The sequence below is a fragment of the Dendrobates tinctorius genome, unplaced genomic scaffold (assembly GCF_039654945.1).
Source record: "Dendrobates tinctorius isolate UK_male_01 unplaced genomic scaffold, ASM3965494v1 ptg000075l, whole genome shotgun sequence".
Taxonomy (NCBI): domain Eukaryota; kingdom Metazoa; phylum Chordata; class Amphibia; order Anura; family Dendrobatidae; genus Dendrobates; species Dendrobates tinctorius.
Genome location: NW_027361743.1, coordinates 21,335,800 through 21,359,635, shown reverse-complemented (window position 1 = coordinate 21,359,635; position 23,836 = coordinate 21,335,800). Strand labels below are relative to the sequence as shown.

Genomic DNA, 23,836 nt, shown 5'->3' with positions numbered 1-23,836 from the left:
TGAACATTGAGCCGCCGACTGTTTTTCATTAATACCACTTACTTTTCCAGCATTTTGTTCCAACATTTTTGAGATGTATTGTTTCCATCAGTTTGAAAATGAGTTAATTTTTCCAAATGAAATAAAAACATTTCTAGTATTCAAATTCTGATCTGTGCTCTTATGTTGTTTTGTGAATAAAATATGAATGTAAGAGATTTCCAATTATTACATTCTTGTTTTCTTTACATTTTACACAGTGTCCCAATGTTTTTGGAGTTTGGGTTGGCCTTTGTTCAGGTCATTATAGTGTGTAATGTCACCATGATGACAAGGCTTTTAAAAAAAACACATATTTAGGAAATGTTCCTAGAACTTTAGCTACACGTTCAAAAAGGCCTGCATAACCCCGGCCTATACTCTAATTCCTAAACACCACCCTGCAAGCACATTTTTCTCTTATAATGAGAATGAAATTACCGGCTTTTGAGAAACAACTTGAATGAAAACAGTAAATGTAAAAGATTGGATTAAGAGATAAAGTGAAACTGCTCCACTAATGATTTCAATGAGCTCTCGAAACTTCCTATTATTAGAAGGTGTGGTGATACATTAACATTTCCTGCTGCCTAATGGATGGAGACCTGACGGCGGGCTTTGTCTTGGCTTGTCCTAGATACAGCAGAGGATACATTTCATCTACTCTCTAGTTTATCTTCATGTCTCCTTGTAAATCCTGAAATATTGTTTTCCCGCACACCACCAAATACCAACCTATAAAGGATCACGTACACAATAAAACTATGTGGACTGAATCCACCGAATTTGCGTGAATGAAGTGAATTCTTTGAATGAGCCTTGTGTAATTCTTCATCTCCCCTGTGGAGGCAATGCAGGGAAACTGAACACTTGCTCTGACGTTTCTCTACAGATTCCTGTTCACTATGATGTGCTTGTTCTCAAGGGACACATCTAGTAAGTGGAAACTGTGAAGGAACCCCTTCAGGCTTATTGTATTTATATGTCATGTCTGGTGTCCTGGATCTTTTGGTCCTTCGAAACGAAACATTCACTTACATGTGCACATCTTCTCCTTGACCATAAACCCATGTTTCCTCAGTTCCCACTTTTCACATTTAGGCATATACACAGGATGTACCATAGATGCCTGATCATGAATGCTTCTCTATTTCTTCTCCACCTGAATGCAGTATGGGGCTGTGTTATCTTTGTTCTAGAAACAGATGCAAATCCCACCTCTGGAGCCTACATCTATCCAGTTGACGTTCCATAAATGTCTAAGGTTGGAATACCCCTTTAAAAGGGGTTTTCTCACAACAGATAAAGGTCTAAATGATGGGTGTCCCATCTTTAGAACGTGCAAATATCTCTCCAAAACAGGTGTTTCCTGATCCCACGTTCCAGCTTTTGCATCCAGACAACTGGGAGTGGATAAGTGGCAGCTCATGCCCCAGCTCTCCTCATTTACTGCTCTGGGAGTTCTGAATACAGCTGGGAGTACTGTATTTTCTTGGATGTTTTTAGATCTCCTATATCAATGAACAGAGAGAGTCGGCACATGCCACCTCTGTCCAATCTCTGGTGGTCAGGCGCCAGCTGAATCGGGAGTCCTTTGTTCCGGAGATAGATGTAGGTCTCAGAGGTGAGACATCCTCATTAAGTGGTTTCTATTGCTTTTCTAGGACCAGTTTATCACGAGTACTGTGACTGTTCAGAAGATGACCCTGAAACTTGGCAGCAAACTCTTTCATGTCCAAGCAATGAAGCTCAGATCTCAAAAGACTTTGCCCCCTTCCCATCTATAGACCTGGACAGAATGCTGGAGGAAGTGCCCAGGAGATTTACAGAAAATCGTGGTGCCATAGTCCATTACACAGTCCTCAATAATCAGATCTATAGACGTTCCTTGGGCAAATACACAGACTTTAAAATGTTCTCTGATGAAATGTTGCAGTCTCTGTCAAGAAAGGTAAGAAAATGCCTCCATTTATCCGGATCCAATAATCGGGGTGAACAAGGCTCAGCATGCTGATACAGTGGGTACGGAAAGTATTCAGACCCCTTTAAATTTTTCATTCTTTGTTTCATTGCAGCCATTTGGTAAATTCAAAAAAGTTCTTTTTTTCTGATTAATGTACACTCTGCACCCAATCTTGACTGCAAAAGAAAATAGAAATGTAGACATTTTTACAAATTTATTAACAAAGAAAAACTGAAATATCACATGGTCATAAGTATTCAGACCCTTTGCTCAGACACTCATATTTAAGTCACATGCTGTCCATTTCTTTGTGATCCTGCTTGAGATGGTTCTACTCCTTCATTGGAGTCCAGCTGTGTTTAATTAAACTGATATGACTTGATCTGTAAAGGCACACACCTGTCCTGTCTATATAAGAGATCACAGTGCATGTCAGACCAAATGAGAATCATGAGGTCAAAGGAACTGGCCAAGGAGCTCAGAGACAGAATTGTGGCAAGGCACAGATCTGGCCAAGGTTACAAAAGAATTTCTGCAGTACTCAAGGTTCCTAAGAGCACAGTGGCCTCCATAATCCTTAAATGGAAGAAGTTTGGAACCACCAGAAGTCTTCCTAGACCTGGCTGTCCAGCCAAACTGAGCAATTGTGAGAGAAGAGCCTTGGTGAGAGAGGTAAAGAAGCACCCCAAGATCACTGTGGCTGAGCTCCAGAGATTCAGTAGGGAGATGAGAGAAAGTTCCACAAAGTCAACTATCACTGCAGCCCTCCACCAGTTGGGCTTTTATGACAGAGTGGCCCGACGGAAGCCTCTCCTCAGTGCAAGACATATGAAAGCCCGCATAGAGTTTGCTAAAAAGACACATGAAGGACTCCCATACTATGAGAAATAACATTCTCTGTTCTGATGAGACGAATATAGACCTTTTTGATGATAATTCAAAGTGGTATGTGTGGAAAAAACCAGGCACTGCTCATCACCTGCCCAATACAATCCCAACAGCAAAACATGGTGGTGGCAGCATCATGCTATGGGGGTGTTCTTCAGCTGCAGGGACAGGATGACTGGTTGCCATTGAAGGAAACATGAACGCGGCCAAGTACAGCGATACCCTGGATGAAAACCTCTTCCAGAGTGCTCTGGACCTCAGACTTGTCCGAAGGTTCACTTTCCCACAAAACAATGACTCTAAGCACACAGCTAAAATAACAAAGGAGTAGCTTCAGAAAAACTCTGTGTCGATTCTTGACTGGCCCTGCCAGAGCCCTGACCTAAGCCCAATTGAGCATCTCTGGAGACCTGAAAATGGCTGTCCGCCAACGTTCACCATCCAACCTGACGGAACTGGAGAGGATCCTCAAATCCAGGTGTGAAAAACTTGTTGCATCATTCCCAAGAAGACTCATGGCTGTACTAGCTCAAAAGGTGCTTCTACTCAATACTGAGCAAAGGGTCTGAATACTTATGACTATGTGATATTTCAGTTTTTCTTTTTTTAATAAATTTGCAAAAATGTCTACATTTCTGTTTTGTTTTTTTTTTTCAATCAAGATGGGGTGCAGAGTATACATTAATGAAAAAAAATGCACTTTTTTGAATTTACCAAATGGCTGCAATGAAACAAAGAGTGAAATTTTTAAAGGGGTCTGAATGCTTTCCATACCCACTGTGAGAATCATGTGGGAATAGTGGATGAGGGCAGGTATATCTCGCCCAGATTCCTTTCCTATGTGGCCTAGTCTGGTCAGTATCGCACCTGCTTACTAATGTATAATGGGAGGTGGATATAAAAGGATGCCAGGTGGTTGTGTGAGTGTCTCAGCCTGGGAACACAGAGAGCCTGTCTGTGTGAGAGACACGTGAGTGGAAGCAGTGCCCACTGAAACTGTGGTTTGGCTGGACGGGAGAAGCCCGCCAGTTGGTAGTTAGGTGGTACCTTGTTTAGTTAGTGCCGGACAGGCAAGGATTTGTTTTATGTTTTATTTCTTTATGCATTGCTTTCACCATTAATAAACCTGACCCAGTGTCAGTTATACTCGAATCCCAGCTCTGCGCCTGAGTTTCATGCTGAACGCACGTGACCTTTGACCCCAGCAAAGGTGATCCCGAAGTGTTTTATCACATTGTGGTGGAGAATGCGGGCATCACTTTGCAAGCATGAGCATGGAGGACGTGGTGAAAGCGCTGGTACAGACCACCGCCGTCCAGCAAGAAGCTAATCGGGTGATGATGGCCCAGCTGAAGGAGTTGGTGGACATGACAGCTACTGATCGTTCGCTTCTCCAGCAGGTGGCGCAGCGCCTGGCAAGCCTACATGAGGTTAACCTGGAAGCCGAGTCGAGAGTGATTCACATGAGTCGGTACTGGCAGAAGATGACGCCCGAAGATGACGTCGAGGCATACCTGACCACATTTGAACGGACGGCGGTGCGAGAAAAATGTCTGAAGGCACGATGGGCCGGCCTGATTGCCCCGTTTCTTTCCGGTGAGGCCCAAAAGGCTTATTATGACTTAGAGCCTGAAGCTGCGCAGGACTTTGACAAACTGAAAGCCGAGATCTTGGCCCGGCTGGGAGTGACGACCACTGTCCGTGCACAGAGAGTGCATCAATGGACTTATCAGCCGGATAAACCACCGCGGTCACAGATGTTCGACCTGATCCATGTGACGAAGAAGTGGCTACAACCCGAGGAGTTGACAGCGCCAGAGATAATCCAGAGAGTCATCATGGACAAGTACCTGAGAGCTCTACCGCCAGCCCTGAGGAAGTGGGTAAGCCATGGAAATCCTACGACAGCAGATCAACTGGTGGATCTGGTTGAACGTTACTCCGTGGCAGAAGGACTCCGAGACGACGCTACCCCACCTCATTCTTCATCGTCTCCACGTGGAACCGGTAAGACTGTTCCAGGGAGTAGGGTAGATGGAAAAATCCCTAAGACAGTGGGGGAGGAAAACGGGACTGCCCGCACTGCGAGGCCGAGAGTAACGAACTATGGTCTAAGCAAGGGTCCCGTTAGGTGTTTCCGCTGCCAAGAGATGGGACACATTGTTGCGAACTGTCCGCTCACTACTGAACCCATGCAGTGCGACGTCACAGACTCTAAAAACCGCATGTCTATGGTTGCACGGGTAGTGAGTGTGAATGCTGGTCAAAAGGAGGTGGAAAAACACTTGTGTGATTTAACTGTTGATGGCAAATATGTGGTGGCATTGTTAGACTCGGGAAGTGTGGTGACTCTGGTGAAGGCCAGTCTGGTGTCAGCCCCGACTGGACCATCAGACAAATTTTCTGTAACGTGTGTGCATGGAGACACCTGTTCGTACCTCACCACGGTCATATGCATTACTACTTCCTATGGGTCTGTGCAACATAAAGTGAGACTCGTCCCGGCGTTATTGCATGATGTTATCCTGGGCCGGGATTTTCCCCACTTCTGGCAATTGTGGGAGAATCAGTTCATATCCCAGGGTAATAATGTACATGATTCTTCTCCCCGGGCGCGTGTGGGTCCCGAACCCCTGGAAGAGGTCTCCCCAGAAGACTCGGGGGAAGAGTCTGCTGGAAATGACCTACAGTTCCCGTTTTCAGTCATGGCGGGTGATACGGAGGAGACCGGGGAAGAGGAGGAGGCCGAAAGCCACTCCCCGTTTGCCGGATTTAGAAGTTCAGAAAGATGACTTCCAAAGCGAGCAAATAAAGGATCCTACCCTTTCTCAGGCTTGGACAAATGTAAAAGTGATAAATGGGGTACCCGTAGAACCTGGCTCTAGGCTGGCATATCCTTACATGGTTCTGGAGAATGATTTACTCTATCAGATAGAGAAAAAGGGGGAAGACACGGTGCAACTATTAGTCGTGCCAAAACCCTACCGGCGGCAGGTGCTGGACCTGGCCCACGGACATGTGATGGGAGGTCACCTGAGTGTCCAGAAAACCACCGAAAGGATATTACACTGTTTTGTTTGGCCAGGCATGCATCACGATGTTCGTGTATATTGTGAGTCTTGTCCTGACTGCCAAGCCTCTGCACCTAAGCCCCGGTTCTGTAGCCCTTTGGTACCCCTACCTATTATTGAAGTCCCGTTTGAGAGGATTGGGATGGATTTAGTTGGGCCCCTTCCACGGTCTGCACATGGACACCAACATATCCTGGTCATCTTGGATTATGCCACTTGTTACCCGGAGGCCATACCTTTGCGTAACACGGCCACCAAGACGATTGCCAAGTAACTGGTGCATGTGTTTAGTCGGGTCGGTATACCAAAACAGATACTCACCGACCAGGGGACCCCCCTTTATGTCCAGGGTAATGAAGGAGCTCTGCCGATTGTTACAAATCGAACTGTTACGCACATCCGTGTATCACCCTCAAACAGACGGGTTGGTCGAACGGTTCAATGAAACTCTGAAGCAGATGCTGAGAAAGGCGATAGACAAGGATGGGAAGAACTAGGACTATTTAATTCCGTATTTGCTTTTTGCCATCAGGGAAGTGCCCCAGTCTTCCACGGGGTTCTCGCCTTTCGAGTTATTGTACGCCCGACGTCCTCGCGGACTGTTAGACGTTGCAAAAGAAACCTGGGAGGGTCAGGTCACTCCGTTTAAAACGGTGATAGATCACGTCACACAAATGCAGGACCATATTGCGGCTGTTATGCCTATCGTCAAAGAACACATGATGCAGGCTCAAGGAGCCCAAAAAAGAATCTATGATAGGGGCGCCAAGATCCGTACGTTTGCACCCGGAGATAGGGTGTTGATCCTGGTCCCCACGGTGGACAGTAAGTTCCTGGCAAAGTCGCAGGGCCCCTTTGAGATTAAGGAAAGAGTTGGTGAAGTAAACTACAAAGTATACCAGGCAGGTAAACGGAAACCTGAACAGATTTATCATGTAAATCTGATAAAACCCTGGAAAGATCGGTCTGCCTTGTCAGCGGAGCTAGCCCGCCCCGTCTGCTCGCATACCGTACCGGAGGTACGAGTTGCAGAGACTCTCTCGGAGCGGCAAAAGACTGAGGTCAGGCAGTTTCTACTTCACAGCCAAAAGTTTTTCTCAGAAAAACCCGGGCAGACTACGCTAATGAAACATGACATCGTAACGGAACCTGGTGTCACTGTTCACGTGAAACCCTACAGAATTCCGGAAGCGCGCCGTGAAGCCGTTTCCCAAGAAGTGAAGGCAATGTTAGAGTTAGGTGTCATTGAGGAATCGCACAGTGCTTGGTCCAGCCCGATTGTGTTAATTCCTAAACCGGACGGCACAATCGGGTTCTGCAATGACTTCAGGAAACTGAATGCGGTCTCAAAATTTGATGCCTATCCTATGCCCCGGGTCAACGAGTTAATAGATCGGTTTGGAAAAGCCCGGTATATTACGACCCTAGACCTAACAAAGGGGTATTGGCAGATCCCTTTGGCGGAGGCTGCCAGAGAAAAGACGGCATTTGCTACGCCGGAAGGTCTATTTCAGTATGTGTATATGCCGTTTGGACTGCACGGAGCACCGGCGACCTTCCAGAGACTGATGGATCGATTCCTTAGCCCGCATAGGCAGTACGCTTCGGCCTATTTGGATTACATTGTCATTTACAGCTTGGACTGGGAGACTCATCTCCAGAAAGTACAAGCTGTGATTGACGACCTGTGGGAGGCAGGTCTAACCGCGAACCCCAAGAAATGTCATATCGGGCTAGAAGAAGCCCGGTATTTGGGGTATGTAATTGGGAGGGGTGTTGTTAAACCCCAGGTTGATAAGATTCAGGCGGTTCAGGACTGGCCACAACCTGTCAACAAGAAGCAGGTGCAAGCCTTCCTGGGGATCGCCGGCTGTTATCGCCGGTTCATACCCAATTTTGCAGCCATCGCTACCCCCCTGACTGATCTTACAAAAGGGAAAAACTCCGTCATGATTAAATGGAGTTTAGCGGCTGAAGAAGCCTTCCATAGCCTAAAACGGGCACTTTGCTCTCAGCCCGTACTGGTGACTCTGGACTTCCGCAGCGAGTTTGTGGTACAAACGGATGCCTCTGATACCGGTATCGGGGCCGTACTCTCACAAGTGAGGGACTGAGTGGAACACGCAGTCCTCTATCTCAGCAGGAAACTGAATAAACATGAGCAAAGGTATGCAGTCATAGAAAAAGAGTGCCTCGCCATTAAGTGGGCTCTAGAGGCCCTCAAATATTACCTGGTGGGCCAAAAGTTCAGGCTGATCACTGACCATGCCCCTCTCAAGTGGATGCACTTGAACAAGGAACGGAACAGCCAGGTGACCCGGTGGTTCCTTGCCCTGCAGGCCTACACTTTTACGGTGGAGCACCGCCCAGGGGTACAGATTGGGAATGCAGATGCCCTGTCCCGAGTGCACTGTTTGGCGGGTGTCATTGCTCGACCGGAGTGGTCTGAGCAGAGGGGGGGATATGTGAGAATCATGTGGGAATAGTGGATGAGGGCAGGTATATCTCGCCCAGATTCCTTTCCTATGTGGCCTAGTCTGGTCAGTATCGCACCTGCTTACTAATGAATAATGGGAGGTGGATATAAAAGGATGCCAGGTGGTTGTGTGAGTGTCTCAGCCTGGGAACACAGAGAGCCTGTCTGTGTGAGAGACACACGTGAGTGAAAGCAGTGCCCACTGCAACTGTGGTTTGGCTGGACGGGAGAAGCCCGCCAGTTGGTAGTTAGGTGGTACCTTGTTTAGTTAGTGCCGGACAGGCAAGGATTTGTTTTATGTTTTATTTCTTTATGCATTGCTTTCACCATTAATAAACCTGACCCAGGGTCAGTTATACACGAATCCCAGCTCTGCGCCTGAGTTTCATGCTGAACGCACGTGACCTTTGACCCCAGCAAAGGCGATCCCGGAGTGTTTTATCACACCACTTATATCAATATAGAAGAAAAAAAAAGGTATTCAGCTCACCATTAGATGAATTCCTGTGGCTTTGGGTGTGGACTCCAGGATGGTGCTCGGAAAAAGCGGCTGTGGTAATTAAACAAAAAAGTTCCAGCAACAAACATCCAAATCAGATTGTTGAATAGACAATGGCTATGGACTGGAATAGACTATGGCTATGACTAAGAACATTTTTGTGCAAAATGCGTAATCCCCTGGATTTACAATTTTAACATCATGTTTTTAAAGGCATTGCAATAAAGATGAAGTTTTAACGTCTATTCAACAATCTGATTTGGATGTTTGTTGCTGGAACTTTTTTGCTTGATTTCCATACCCACTGTATTTTCAAAACTTGGAGGTTTCCGTGAAATGTCTCCTCGGAGCAGAGGTGTTTACAATTATTCTGAAGTTAGTGAAAGTAATAAACCTCTAACCTTTCTTTAGGTTCGACTACCTGACGTGGAGTTTTACATCAATGTGGGTGATTGGCCGGTGGAAAATCGAAAGGCAAATGCCACCCCTGGTCCTCTGCCTATGATTTCTTGGTGTGGATCTTCTGATTCTAGAGACATTATTCTACCTACATATGACATTACTCATTCTACATTAGAAGCGCTTCGTGGTGTTACCAATGACCTACTCTCCATCCAAGGCCACACAGGTAAGTAGCCATAGGTTCAGGCCTCTATATGGTTTCATACTTTATTTCTGAAGTATGGTGTTATCCTACTGCCATCCATACTTGAAAAGCAATCTCTGGAATTTTTGTGCCCTGTTTTACAGCTCATAGATAGATATATTCTGTGTAAGAAGCTGAGTGACTTTGTACCTAGAGTGGATCTGTCACCAGATTGCACAATCGCACTGCATACATTGTAAAAATAGATCTGTTGCACCTGATTAGGCTGTGTGCACACGCTGCGGATTTTGCTGCGGTTCCGCAGCGGTTTTGGCTGCTGCGGACCCGCAGCAGTTTCTGCTGCGGTGTACAGTACCATGATTCCCTATGGGAATCAAAAACCGCAGTGCAGACGGTGCGGAATTTTCCGCGCGGATTATCTGCGGTTTTCAATCCGCAGAAAGAATTGACATGTCAATTCTTTCTGCGGATTCTCCTGCGGTTTGCCATCTCCTCTATTGAGGAGATGAAAAACCGCAGGACAAAACCGCAGAGCAATCCGCAGGTAAAACCGCAGGTCTTTTGACCTGCGGTTTCACCTGCGGATTTTACAAAATCCGCGCGGATGAATCCGCACCTAATCCGCAGCGTGTGCACACAGCCTAAGGCTGGTGTATTCACATTGTAAACCCATGTCAGAATCTCTGTAAAATCATTTTTGAATTTTACAAATTCAGTCTCCTCCCACCTAGCTTGAGTGATGGCTCCTCCATTCTCCTCTCTGCTGCTGCTGAATCTCAGCCCACCCAGCCGGATTGACAGTTTCTCAGTGTCCCTCCTCCTTGCTGCTGCTGAATCTCCACTTACTTGGCCTTCTTTAAAACTCCTCAATGTGCCTCCTCCTTGCTGTTGAATCGCACCTAGCCTGATTGAAAGCACCTCAGTGTCCCTCTGGCTCATTCCTTGTCCCTCAAGCCAGGAGGAACCTAGGCTATCCCTGTACCCCATATTACCCGTGATCGAGGAGATGCTGGTATCTCCTACCTTGCTATGCTCCTATATCCTGATCTGTTTCCTCCCCCAACCAGGGCAATGTAGAACAAACATTTATAGGATAACACAAATCTGACAGACAAGGAAAACAGACAGGGATAAAAGAAAACTACAATCATACAAATACACTCACCAAACAACTGAGTGGAACTCAAGGGAACAGTAGGAGGAGTAAACCAAATGGAAGAGGATTAGGATAAACACACAATACCAAATCCACACAGATATCTCCTGTAAACTACATCAACCGACTGCCACTAATTCAGAACTCTCCATCACCACCAAACCAGGAAGTTGTAACTATCACCAGCAAATCCCTAGTGCAAGTTGTTAGCATATGTACCAGAGGGGAGCGGCCAACACAGAACAGCTGAGACAATTCAGAATGGAAAGCTCCAGGAGGTAGACAGAACTGATTTCCTTGCAATAACAGAGCAAGGAAAACCTGCACTGCTAATAGGAAGGTGAAACAGATCTAATACATTCAGGATTTGTGTAACCAGATGCCGCGATCTTCTGGTCACTCTCTGTCCCGGTATCCCCGTGACCTCATCATTGAAAGCTGTTAACGAGCTTACTAACTTACTAACTGTTAATAACTTAGTAGATGGCTGTGCATTGCCTGTTGGGAAGCGAACACTTCCCAGAATGTTGAGCGCCAGAGCTCTGTACAGACACTAAGCCAGCAATGAATAGTGGGAGATTTTAGCTGTAAAACCTGCACAATTGGTAGTGCAATTGTCATTAAATTTCAGGATCAATAAAAAATATATAACGCAATCTTTAGAAACTTTTGATGCAACCTGCGATGGCGCTGTAGGGAAACTGAACTCTGTGAGGTTTGTCCCCAGATCATAGCTAATCTCTGGGGTCTGAGCTGAAAGATACTTTGGGATTAATATCAGGGACCCTATTAAGAAGTAGGGATGTTTCAAGCAGAGAACCCCTTTGTGAAGCAGTGTTATCATTAATGTGTACAATAAAAACTCAATTTTTGTTCTTTTTCAGGTCCTTCATGGGACAATAAAACTGAACAGGCCTTTTTCAGAGGGCGAGACAGCCGAGAGGAGCGTCTGCAGTTAGTGCAGATGTCTAAAATGAATCTCGAGTTGCTAGATGCAGGGATCACTGGTTACTTTTTCTTCCGAGAAATGGAGAAAAAGTTGGGAAAAGCGCCACTCATTGGATTCTTCGATTTCTTTAAGGTAAATTTTAATTTTCCAAGTGACGTTCCACATCTAGAGTTCACAGAATTTATTAGGTCTGGTTAAATTTTTTTTTTTCTTAAAGTAGATCTGCCAGCAGATTTGACAATACAAACTGCACACGTTATTAAATAGCTATCTTAGCCCTGATGGAGCTGGTATACTTACTTTGTAACTTCATGTTAAAATGGCTGTAAAACCTATGAGCATTTCATGCCTGCAACTACAGAGTGACAGATTTCATTAGTCCAAATGTAATCAGTCATCAACCACCCTGCTGTCACTCTGGGTGAGGGAGAAGTAAGGTACACAACAACGGGAGAGGGAGAAGCCCAAACACTAGAGAAGGGGGAGTGGAGACCCCTAGCCAGATCTAACAACACCCTGTCTGCTCTAAATGTCCTTAAATAGGTTCTGTATCTATCGCTGAGCAGGAACCTAATCCTTGCCTGACCCTAGAGATAGGCCCTGGATAGTGAAGGCCCCACTAGAACTAAAGACAGGGTGGATGAGCGAGGGGATACACTTAGGTTGAGAATACCACCGAGATATCCCGCCAGCAATCCTCCAAGAGTACTCCGAGAAGAAACTAGCCGACTGCTATTACTTCCAACAAGACAGAGGGAAATTGAACTAACGCCAGCTCCATGCTGAAGATACTGAATGTATTTAAACCTTCAGCAAAGGTGTGCTAATTAGCAGCAGGAGGTGGAGGTAACTGTTGGGTCCTAGCGGGAGAAGAATATCACTTCATAACATAGATACAAAAATTAAGAAGGTGCTTATAGAGCTAACCGCAATGACCTTCTACGGCCGGATCCAGGATGACTGTCTGACACACCCGTGACACCTGCCTGATGGGTGCACTTTTTTTTCTGAGCAGGGAGAAGGGACACTGAGGAGCAGATAATCAGGATTGGTGAAATTGAGTTTAAACTTTTTTTAAAAAGAATTGAACAGATATTGTCCCATGAATTCTTATAGTAAGAATACGTTAGTATATCTGTGTTAGGGACGTCGGAACGCGCCGCTCGGGGTCCACCGTGCAGTAGGTGTTAAAACCGCTGCTAGACAATGGCAGACGCGCTATATGGCGGTATAATGCGCACGGGTTCAACGTCACCCGATGTGCGCAGAGCGGACTCTGTTAACTCACAGAGGCGCTGTAACATAAACATAAACACTGAGCCTGTCGGACGCCGGTAAGTGCTGCTGAATGCAGCGCGGCGGCAGACACAGCCGCTATGCGATTAGTGCCGTGAGAGCCGTGACACCACCGGACGCTAGTGTAGAGGTGCAGTGTGCACAGTGGCCTAAGGTTTGCCACTGACTGGCGCTGACTCTTTCTGTCGTTCCCTGTCCACATGCGTAATATCAGAGGGAGGGGAAATCTTAATAAGTCAGTCACCAGAATCATACATCCATCACCATTCACACATCTAGCAAGAAGAGTATACTAGCGCATGGCCGAGCGGCAATGCGGGCCTTTTATAGCGGTGCGCTGCCGAGACCTTCCAGATCTCTGAGATGGACCAATCAGATCAGGAGAAGGACCTGAGCACGTGACTCCCGATCTCCAATGGGAGATCGTCTCGTGAGCATGCCCAGTAGCGGGACGAGAGGACTTAGCCTCTGGAGTGGCTTGCTGAAGGACAGCCTGTGCTGCTGTCACTGACCCAGAGGTGGCAGCAACAACCAGTCCTACAGAGCTGGTCAGAGCAGAGCGTCTGGGACGCCGAGATTGCTGTGCAGGCTCCTGAGCGGTCGGTGGAGAATGGGAGACCACTGGATGCAAGGCTCTGGATTCCTGCTGTGCAGCTGCAGAAACCCGACGCCTAACAATCTGTTTGTCAGGCAATCCTTGCATGTGTTGCGGCTGTCGAACAGCCGCGAGACTGCAGTCGCGGGGACTCAAACATATTATTCGAACACACCGAAGACACTCAGTTAGCACCAGAGCATGCTCAGATAGCACCTTACTATTTGACGTACTTTATGGGTAGGTTAACAAATTTTCTGCATTCTGCAAGACATTACAGAAAAACACATAAAGTCAACAGATACAGAGAGGAGTGAGGGCCGCGCTCACAAGCTACAATCTATGAGATTTATTAGAAGTTTACACATATATTATTGCAAATATTTTCTTATATTTTTACTCCTTTGTTTGCTTCTTCTTCGTCTTCCCTAAAGTCAGGACCGTTTATGGGCTGTGTCTGGTGGAGCAGCCAATTGAATAATTCGGTGGCGTGAAGCCATATACAGCCCATAGCGAAAAGAGGCCTCTTGTTAAGAAAAAGTAAAACTAAAAAAAAAAAAAGTTTGATATTTTCTGTTTTATCCCCTTTTTATTAAGAGTTTTGATAGCAACATAGTTTTTTTTTCTGCTTTTCACAGTACAAATACCAGGTGAACGTGGACGGGACCGTGGCTGCGTACAGGTTTCCGTATCTCATGTTGGGGGACAGCCTGGTCCTGAAGCAGGACTCCCAATATTACGAGCACTTCTACAGTAACCTAAAGCCAGGGAAACATTATATCCCCATAAAACGACACTTGGGGGATTTGCTAGACAAGATAAAGTGGGCAAAGGTAAGTGGAAAAGTTTATTCTATAGTTTTTTATTGTATTTTTAAACACCTGCTTATGTCACTGTATATCTATTCAGGTCTCTTGTTTGCCTCTGGAATATCCCTTATATCACTTGCCATTAGTTCACAACCCCTGACTACTAGTAGAAACGAGTTCCAAGCTGTAAATTGGAGGGTATATACATTCAGGATCAGGACCATGTTTTTTCCTATAGGATGCCACATGGGGTGATACGTAGTGCTGGTAAAGTTAAGGTCAGGTTCGTGCTCAAGAATTTTTGAAATGTAGAATAGCCAACAAAAAGCTTTGAGCAGTTGTCACTTTCCATCCCCCGCTGCTATTGCAGCTCATTCTCAGGCGGGGGCGACAAAGAGCAATGCAGAACCCCCCCCCCCCAAAAAAAAAAAAAAAACAAACTTCCCATGAGTAACATCTATCCTTAGACATGAGGAGAGCATCAAAAACCAAATGCTCACGTGGCCACCAGGTATTCCATCTAAACACCCCATAAACATGCACACTCATTACAAAAGATGCAAATTGTCGCTTCAGAGAGGAAAAGCTCTTGAACTCTAGGGCCACCTATACTACAGTGGGTACGGAAAGTATTCAGACCCCTTTACATTTTTCTCTCTTTGTTTCATTGCAGCCATTTGGTAAATTAAAAAAAAAGTTCATTTTTTTCTCATTAATGTACACTCTGCACCCCATCTTGACTACAAAAGAAAACAGAAATGTAGACATTTGTACAAATTTATTAACAAAGAAAAACTGAAATATCACATGGTCATAAGTATTCAGACCCTTTGCTCAGTATTGAGTAGGATCACCCTTTTGAGCTAGTACAGCCATGAGTCTTCTTGGGAATGATGCAACAAGTTTTTCACACCTGGATTTGGGGATCCTCTGCCATTCTTCCTTGCAGATCCTCTCCAGTTCCGTCAGGTTGGATGGTGAACGTTGGTGGACAGCCATATTCAGGTCTCTCCAGAGATGCTCAGTTGGGTTTAGGTCAGTGTTCTGGCTGGGCCAGTCAAGAATAGTCACAGAGTTGTTCTGAAGCCACTCCTTTGTTATTTTAGCCGTGTGCTTAGGGTTACTGTCTTGTTAGAAGGTGAACCTTCGGCCAAGTCTGAGGTCCAGAGCACTCTGGAAGAGGTTTTCATCCAGGATATCTCTGTACTTGGCCACATTCATGTTTCCTTCAATTGCAACCAGTCGTCCTGTCCCTGCAGCTGAAAAACACCCCCATAACATGATGCTGTCACCACCGTGTTCACTGTTGGGATAGTATTGGACAGTTGATAAGCAGTGCCTGGTTTTCTCCACATATACCGCTTAGAATTATCACCAAAAGGTCTACCTTCATCTCATCAGACCAAAGAATCTTATTTCTCATAGTCTGGAAGTCCTTCATGTGTTTTTTAGCAAACTCTATGCAGGCTTTCATATGTCTGGCACTGAGGAGAGGCTTCCGTTGGGCCACTCTGCCATAAAGGCCCGACTGCTGGAGGACTGCAGTGATAGTTGAGTTTGTGGAACTTTCTCCCATCTCCCGACTGCATCTGTGGAGCTCAGCCACAGTGATCTTGGGGTTCTTCTTTACCTCTCTCACCAAGGCTCTTCTCCCAAGATTTCTCAGTTTGGCTGGACGGCCAGATCTAGGAAGACTTCTGGTGGTCCCAAATGTCTTCCATTTAAGGATTATGGAGGCCACTGTGCCCTTAGGAACCTTGAGTACTGCAGAAATTCTTTTGTAACCTTGGCCAGATCTGTGCCTTGCCACAATTCTGTCTCTGAGCTCCTGGGCCAGTTCCTTTGACCTCATGATTCTGATTTGGTCTGACATGCACTGTGAGTTGTGAGTTCTTATATAGACAGGTGTGTGCCTTTACAAATCAAGTCCTAACAGTGTAATTAAACACAGCTGGACTCCAATGAAGGAGTAGAGCCAAGGAAATGGACAGCATGTGACTTACATATGAGTGTCTGAATACTTATGACCATGTGATATTTCAGTTATTCTTTTTTAATAAATTTGTAAAAATTTCTACATTTCTATTTATTTTCAGTCAAGATGGGGTGCAGAGTGTAGATTAATGAGAAAAAAATGAACTTTTTTGAATTTACCAAATGGCTGCAATGAAACAAAGAGTGAAAAATTTACAGGGGTCTGAATACTTTCCGTACCCACTGTAAGTCATATTTCAAGGCTCGTTAAAGGGTTGATAATGGCTACATCCAAAAGAAGACACTAGCGTTCAAGTCCTCTTCCTCTCTGAAGATGCAATTTACATATTTAATGTCCTAGAGGATCATGCAAGGCGTTTAAGTCTCCTCCCCTTTGCATCACATTGCACAATTGAAATTGGACCTGCCCAACCCTTTTTTTCCCATTACATATGCTGTTGGGCCACCAACGTACCCATTATATGGATTCAGTGGGTTGGGCATAATTTGAACACCCACTTTAAGGCTATGTGCCCACGTTGCGTTTAACTCCGGACGCTGAAAACCGGACTCCTTCCCAGAAATCGCGCGTTTTTTTTCCGCACGATTTGACCGCGATTATGTTCCCGATTTTGCCGCGATTTTCGCGTGCGATATTCAAGCACTTTCCAAGCGATTTGAAGCATCGCTTGGAAAGTGATCGACTGGTTGGTCACACTCGTCAAGCATAGTGTTTGACAAGTGTGACCAGGTTTTTACTATTGAGGCCGCCTATGCGGCATCAATAGTAAAAGATAGAATGTTAAAAATGATAAAAAAATTAAAAATCGGGGTATATTTACCTTCCGACGTCCCGCGCAGCCTCAGCGACGCTCCCGTTCCCAGTAATGCCTTGCGAGACCTGTGATGACGTTGGTCTCGCGTTGCTATAGTGATCTCACGAGACCGCTAGAATCACGCGAGACCACGTCATCACTGGACCGTGCCGCAAGGCATTACTGGGAACGCTGAGGCCGGGAATGCAGCGCGGGACGTTGGAAGGTAAATATACCCCGATTTTTTATTTTTTATTCTTTTTTTTACAGGGGTATGGTACCCAGGGCCTGGAGGACAGTCTCCTCTCCTCCACACCGTGGGTACCAACCGCACATGAGACGCTTATCTTCCCGCATGGTGGGCATAGCCACATGCGGGAAGTAAGCGATTCTCATGCATTCCTATGGGTGCGGAATCGCGGCAATTCTTTGCGATTCCGCACGAAAGAATGAGCATGCTGCGATTATTTTCCGCAAGGCGATTCCGCCTCGGAAAAAAGCGCAGCATTAGCACAGCATGTGCGGAATGCCATAGGAATGCATGGTGGGCGTTCTGTACACGATTTTTAAGCGTTTTCACGCCGAAAATCGAGGCAAAAACGCTTAAAAATCGCATTGTGGGCACATAGCCTAAAGGGAGTCTGCCAGCTCAAACTGACTTATCAAACCAAGCACATGCCCTCGGTGACTCTTCGTGTGGCCGAGTAATTCAGTGCAACATCCTACCTACTTGTTTTCCATCTGTCTTTGGAAAGTGCAGAACTGTTTGGCCACACCAAGGCTTCAGCGAGCACCTTGGCTTGGTTTGAACAGTCATTTTGTGATGATTGATATTACCTTTCAACCTGTAAAATTCTGTCTATCAGCCTATGACTATATATCATGTACATATATTGATTTTAGAACGATTTTCTTAATTGTTTGCTAAAACTAATTAATCTTCAAGGAGAATGATGACGAGATGAAGAAGATAGCCAAGGAAGGTCAGTCTCTCGCCAGGGACCTGCTGCAACCTCATAGACTATACTGCTACTATTATAAAGTATTCCAGGTAAGAAGTATGAAAAGAAACAACATCTTATACAATGTGGTCTATATATCTGTATCTACAATCACCACAGCAAATAATCAATACAAATATATATGGAAAGGGATTGTCTGGTCTCATAATGATATACAGTATAAAAAAAATCTACTTAACCCCTTAGTGACGGAACTAATTTTAACCTTAATGACCGGGCCAAATTTTTTAAATCTGATTAGTGTCAATTTATGTGGTAAGAACTCGAGAACACTTCAATAGATCCCAGTGATTCTAAGATGTTTTTAGAGACATATTGGAAAATTTTTGTCAATATGATTTGTATATATTTATGAAAATATCGAAAATTTTACAAAAATGTGAACATTTTTTAACCATTTTGAAACTTTAAATTTTTACGCCCTTAAATCAAATATTTATTACCACAGTGACGTTATTCTTTGAATAACGGCGATCACGTGATCAGAGACTGGAAAAACCATCCCTGATCGTATTCTACAGGGTCTCAGTTAACCCCGATACCTGAAATCCCAGAGAATGTCTGACGCTGGAGGAGCGCTATACTCTTATTCCCGATCACCGTGTTAAAACGGCATTGTCACGATATATGATGACCCAACGGGGGGGGGAGGGGATCGGTCGGCGGACAGTACGACACACAACGGTATGGTAAAGGGGTGAGGAAGGCCCTACCAATAGAGAAATGAGGAATGGTCACTTCCTGCTCAAACCTGAGCCTGACCCTGCACTCCCCTAACGCCCTAAGTGGGTCCTTCCCCCCACTGCTGTCAGGAACCTTGTCCCTCGCTGTCACCTCACACTGCTCTGGCTAGTACACTGGCCAGTAAGGATGCTAGCATCAGCACTGCAGATAGTACAACACAGGGGACAGAGACAAACATGAGAATGACGGGGTAATAACACAACTTAGCTTTACAACTTCCTCTGCTGCAAGGCACCGCACATCAAAATAAAGGCACCAGGATCACGAACTCACAAAACCGGCTGATACACCACAGCAGCCAGCAAGCTCCTTACTCCAGGCTTGGTCACTGTAGATTGCTCTATCACCGACAGTCAGCTGATGCATCAGGTGACCATTTAAAGGATGGTGGTAGTGGTCACCACCCACATCAGCTGACCTAACAACTCTGCAGTTACAACAGATTGCCAGCGAGGGAAACTGATATTAACCCCCGCTGGTCCTGCAAGGAAAAAAGCTTCATTTAAATCATAATGGAACTAGAGCTGCCACAAATCCAAAAATGAATCATGACAGGCATTGAGGAAATAAGGCCCCTTAACAGCTGTCGTTTTTTTGTACATTTACGGTCTTTAAGGGGTTAAAGAGGTTGTCCACTACTTTAGCATTGATGACCTATCCATAGATAGGTCATCAATGTTACCGGGATACGGGCCAGAAGGCTGTAGCGTTCGATTTCATGTGCTCTTGCACGGGTTAGAAGCACTTCACCTTTCTATTAAATACTGTGGGTTTTTCTTTGCTAGCAGCGCAAGGGTTAATATGCTCAGTTGAGAGCTTATGAAGCTTTCCTGTTTTGATGGTCTGAGCTGTTCAGTGTTAGCCACTCCCCTCTGCTATGTATACTCGCCTCTGGCATTAAGGGATTGCCAGTGTTAGTTTTATACTCAGATAAAAAATGAATAAACCAGCTGACCTGCCTTGGCTTAGTGGTGCGTGAAAGCACGAATTCCGTGTAGTCTCACGTCCAAAAGTCCAAAAAAAATTTTTTAATTCAGCTTCCAAATTTTTAGAAAAATGTATTGGACATAAAAACAGAAAGTAGCGGACAAGCCACACCAATGCTGAGGCAACGCGTTTCGAACTGGAGTAGTTCTTTTTCAAAGCTAGTTATACTGCCTTGTTCTGGAGTTTCAGGTGTTGGTTGTTTGAGGAGGCATTTGGAGTGTTGTTCAGAAGACTGTTGCTTGGTGATTTGTCTGTGTGCATATCCTCTTCCTCTCTTATTTGGTTTTTCCTCCCTCTACTTCCCGGTGTTCCTTTCTGTCATTTTTGAGTGCACATTTGTATGATTGGTATTTTCATTTATTCCTGTCTGTCTTGCTTTGTTTGTCTGGTTGGTGTATTCTTATACACTACTACTCCCCACTTCTCTGAGCGAGGGTGGAGACAGATTATGGCTTATATAGCAGCACAGCAAGGCATGTGGCCCCGGCGTCTTCACCATCAGAAGTAATCCGAAGAGAAGAATAGACTAGGGTGCACCCTAGCTTGAGGGATAGGGAAAGAGCCCCTATGATATCCTGATCTTGACAATCAATGTCTGATCGGTTGAGGTCCGACACCCGGCACCCCCACCGATCAGTTGCTAGGTGTTGGCAGCGGCCCGCAAGTACTCACTTGTGGAGCTGCTCCATCTTCTGATAGAGGCCGGGGCTGGGTACTACACATCCAAGGATGCTCAAGTGCTAACCGAGTGTTTTCGGTGTGCTCAAATAATTTGTTTGCGTCCCCACGACTGCATGTCTCACGCCTGTTAGGCAATCCCTGCATGTGTTGTGGCGGTCGAACAGCCGCGAGACATGAAGCTACAGGGACTGGAACATATTTTTCGAGCACGTCGAAGACACTCAGTTAGCACCCGAGCATGGCAGATAACGCCTAATCCCAGCACGTTCACTCATCACTAAATACATGATTACATGAATAAACATGATTTACAGACGTCTGAATGAGGCTTTAGGTTGGAATTCCTAAGTGAATTCCCACTCACCTTAACCCCTTCATGACCAAAGGTATTTTTGGTTTTGCGTTTTCGTTTTTCGCTCCCCTTCTTCCCAGAGCCATAACTTTTTTATTTTTCCATAAATATGGCCATGTGAGGGCTTATTTTTTGCGGAACGAGTTGTACTTTTGAACAACACCATTGGTTTTAACATATCATGTACTGGAAAACGGAAAAAATTTCCAAGTGCAGTGAAATTGCAAAAAAAGTGCAATCCCACAGTTGTTTTTGTTTTGCTTTTGAACTAGGTTCACTAAATGCTAAAACTGACCTGCCATTATGATTCTCCAGGTCATTACGAGTTCATAGAGACCAAACATTTCTAGGTTTTTTTAATCTAAGTGGTGAAAAAAAATTCCAAACTTTGTTAACAAAAAAAAAGTGCCATTTTCTGATACCCGTAGCGTCTCCATTTTTCGTGATCTCGGGTTGGGTTGGGGCTTATTTTTTGCATGCTGAGCTGACGTTTTTAATAATGATATTTTGGTGCAGATACGATCTTTTGATCGTCCGTTATTGCATTTTAATGCAATGTTGCGGCGACCAAAAAATACTTTTTTTCTCGCTACGCCGTTTAGCGATCAGGTTAATCCTTTTTTTTTATTGATAGATCGGGCGATTCTAAATGTGGCGATACCAAATATGTGATGTTTGATTTTTTTTTTATTTTATTTTGAATGGGGCGAAAGGGGGGTGATTTGAAGTTTTATGTATTTTTTTTTATATCTTTAAAAACTTTATTCCACTTTTGGCATGCTTCAGTAGTCTCCATAGGAGGCTAGAGGCTGGCACAACTCGATCGTCTCTGCTACATATGCGCTGACCACCAGGCGGCGCTCATAGCATTCCGGCAGTGACAACCTTAGAGGTCTCCAGGAGTCATGGATTTCCGGCGCGATGGCCTGAAGTGCATGTTAAATGCCGCTGTCAGTGTTTGACAGCGGCATTTAACAGGTTAATAGCCATAGGTGGATCGCAATTCCACACTCTGCTGTTCCGGGCTCATATCAGCTTTTTAAAACAGCTGACGTGCTGGGAAAGATGTGGGCTCAGCGCCAGAGCCCACATCAAAGGGAGGGAGTCCGACATTGGCGTACTATTACGCCTGATGTTGGCAAGGGGCTAAATCCTCTCTTGGGTTTGGCTCAAAAAGCTGCATTAAAAACTTAGAATATGCTGCATTTTGAGAGGGGGGAAAAAGTCATGGATGAAAAGAAAACAAATCAAAGGATAAATTGACAGGTTGTGGGTGTCAGATTTGCAACTCTGTCCAATTTAGGTTACAGATTTTTGCAAACCTACAGTATGCGTTCTTACCCTAAGGAATCTATTTGCGGCATACCACCAGCGGTATTTATTACTGTGGATATCATTCCAACGCATCGGTCACTTTCCCCCATCGAGAAGGTGGAAACTCACACCTACAGGCTGCGGATCTCAGACCCTTAGTTTCCGTAAATTTACGTCGCAGATTTGTATTTCAGCATGAGATTTAATAAAATCACTGGCACTGTAATATGCAGCAGATTTTCCCAAACAAATATGCAGAGTTCTATTCTATAAATATTCTAAAAGAGCAAAAAAAACAAGTCATTGCAAATAATATGAATAATACTGTGGCTATTAATTGGATTTTTGCACTGGTTGGAGATTGAGGAATAAGGTTTTCCAATCAGTGACCGTATCTTTCTACTTGACTCCCAATCTGAAAGTCATATGTCACCTGTTTCTCAGGATCGTCGGGGGTACCTGGAAAAAATTGCAAGAGATTTTTGGGGCTTTTGCATTCTTTTTATTTATTAATTTTTTTATTATATTTTTGGCTGATTTGATTTTTTTTTGTTTGTCTTGCTTATGCACTGACTCTGTAGATCTCATTTTCTTTAGACATATGCCAAGCGCCAAATAGGCCGACCCGAAATCCGTGACAAGATGGAACACGTTCCTCAGCCGGATGATAACTCCACCACCTGTAATTGTCACAGAAGGAAGACTGAGAGTAAAGACGAGTTATAGTCTATGGCGTCGCACTGAATGATGAAAAAGTGATACTGTACGAAGATGGCCAGTGATGGGCATTATGGTCTCCCGGAGAGCGGCTGCCTTCAGCCAAGCACAATCGTTCCTTTGTTATTTTATCTGAGGTCCAGTCTCGTATACCTACAGACATGTCTGATATTCCAGAAAAAGGGCTATAACGCCCTGCATAAGCCTGATCCAGTGGGATGCATACAGGTACACATACATAGCTGCTCCTGCCATGTTTGATAGGACCGCGGACTATGTTTTTACTGCCGATCATCATCACGACATCTTGAAAAAAACTCCGTGTTTAAAAGGGAAGGAAAAATGCATCATCACAAAGTAATCATGAAGATATAGTTGACTTTGTGTATTGTCAATGCTGCAAATATACAAATTTATATTTACAGTTTTGTAATGAATTTTTAATAAAATATGATTTTATATGTTCTTTATTTCGTCATTATCGCTCAGTCGTTTCACCGGACGGATTCTCTGTACTCCATAACATTATCCCTTCAGAAAGTTATCAGCTTTATCCAAGTAAGTCCATTATTCTTTCTGACTCCGTACAGAAAACGCCGCAGATTCCAATAAAGAATAATTAAACTTTTAACATTTTTTTATATAGTTTTTTTTTCAAGGCACTTTAATTTCTGGCATGTCGTTGGAGGTCCAGGTAATCCTAGGCTTTCTAGTAAATCTGTTCTTCGCTCCGTGCTAGTGCTCAGGATGGAGTTATGAGCTCCCATCTACCAAGCTGTGCACTTTCAGGAGGTCTTGTGCTTTCAGTGGGGTCTCAGAACCGAGACACCTACCAATTAAAGTGCCTCGAGATATAAAAAACTATTAAACATTACATTGCTCTTTAAAGGGGATCTGTCACCC

General features: G+C 44.8%; 1 protein-coding gene across 2 annotated transcripts in view; it reads left to right on the top strand.

The window, feature by feature from the left end:
* POGLUT3 (protein O-glucosyltransferase 3) overlaps positions 1 to 23,399 on the top strand; it is a 41,303-nt gene extending 17,904 nt beyond the window's left edge. For both annotated transcript variants that reach the window (XM_073583093.1, XM_073583092.1), the window contains 6 exons: positions 1,683 to 1,969; positions 9,327 to 9,543; positions 11,563 to 11,759; positions 14,157 to 14,351; positions 18,063 to 18,167; positions 22,814 to 23,399. In XM_073583093.1, coding sequence (XP_073439194.1) covers positions 1,683 to 1,969; positions 9,327 to 9,543; positions 11,563 to 11,759; positions 14,157 to 14,351; positions 18,063 to 18,167; positions 22,814 to 22,942 — 1,130 coding nt within the window. In that variant the 3' untranslated portion in view covers positions 22,943 to 23,399. The remainder of the gene's footprint in view (positions 1 to 1,682; positions 1,970 to 9,326; positions 9,544 to 11,562; positions 11,760 to 14,156; positions 14,352 to 18,062; positions 18,168 to 22,813) is intronic.
* The last annotated feature ends 437 nt before the right edge of the window (positions 23,400 to 23,836 follow it).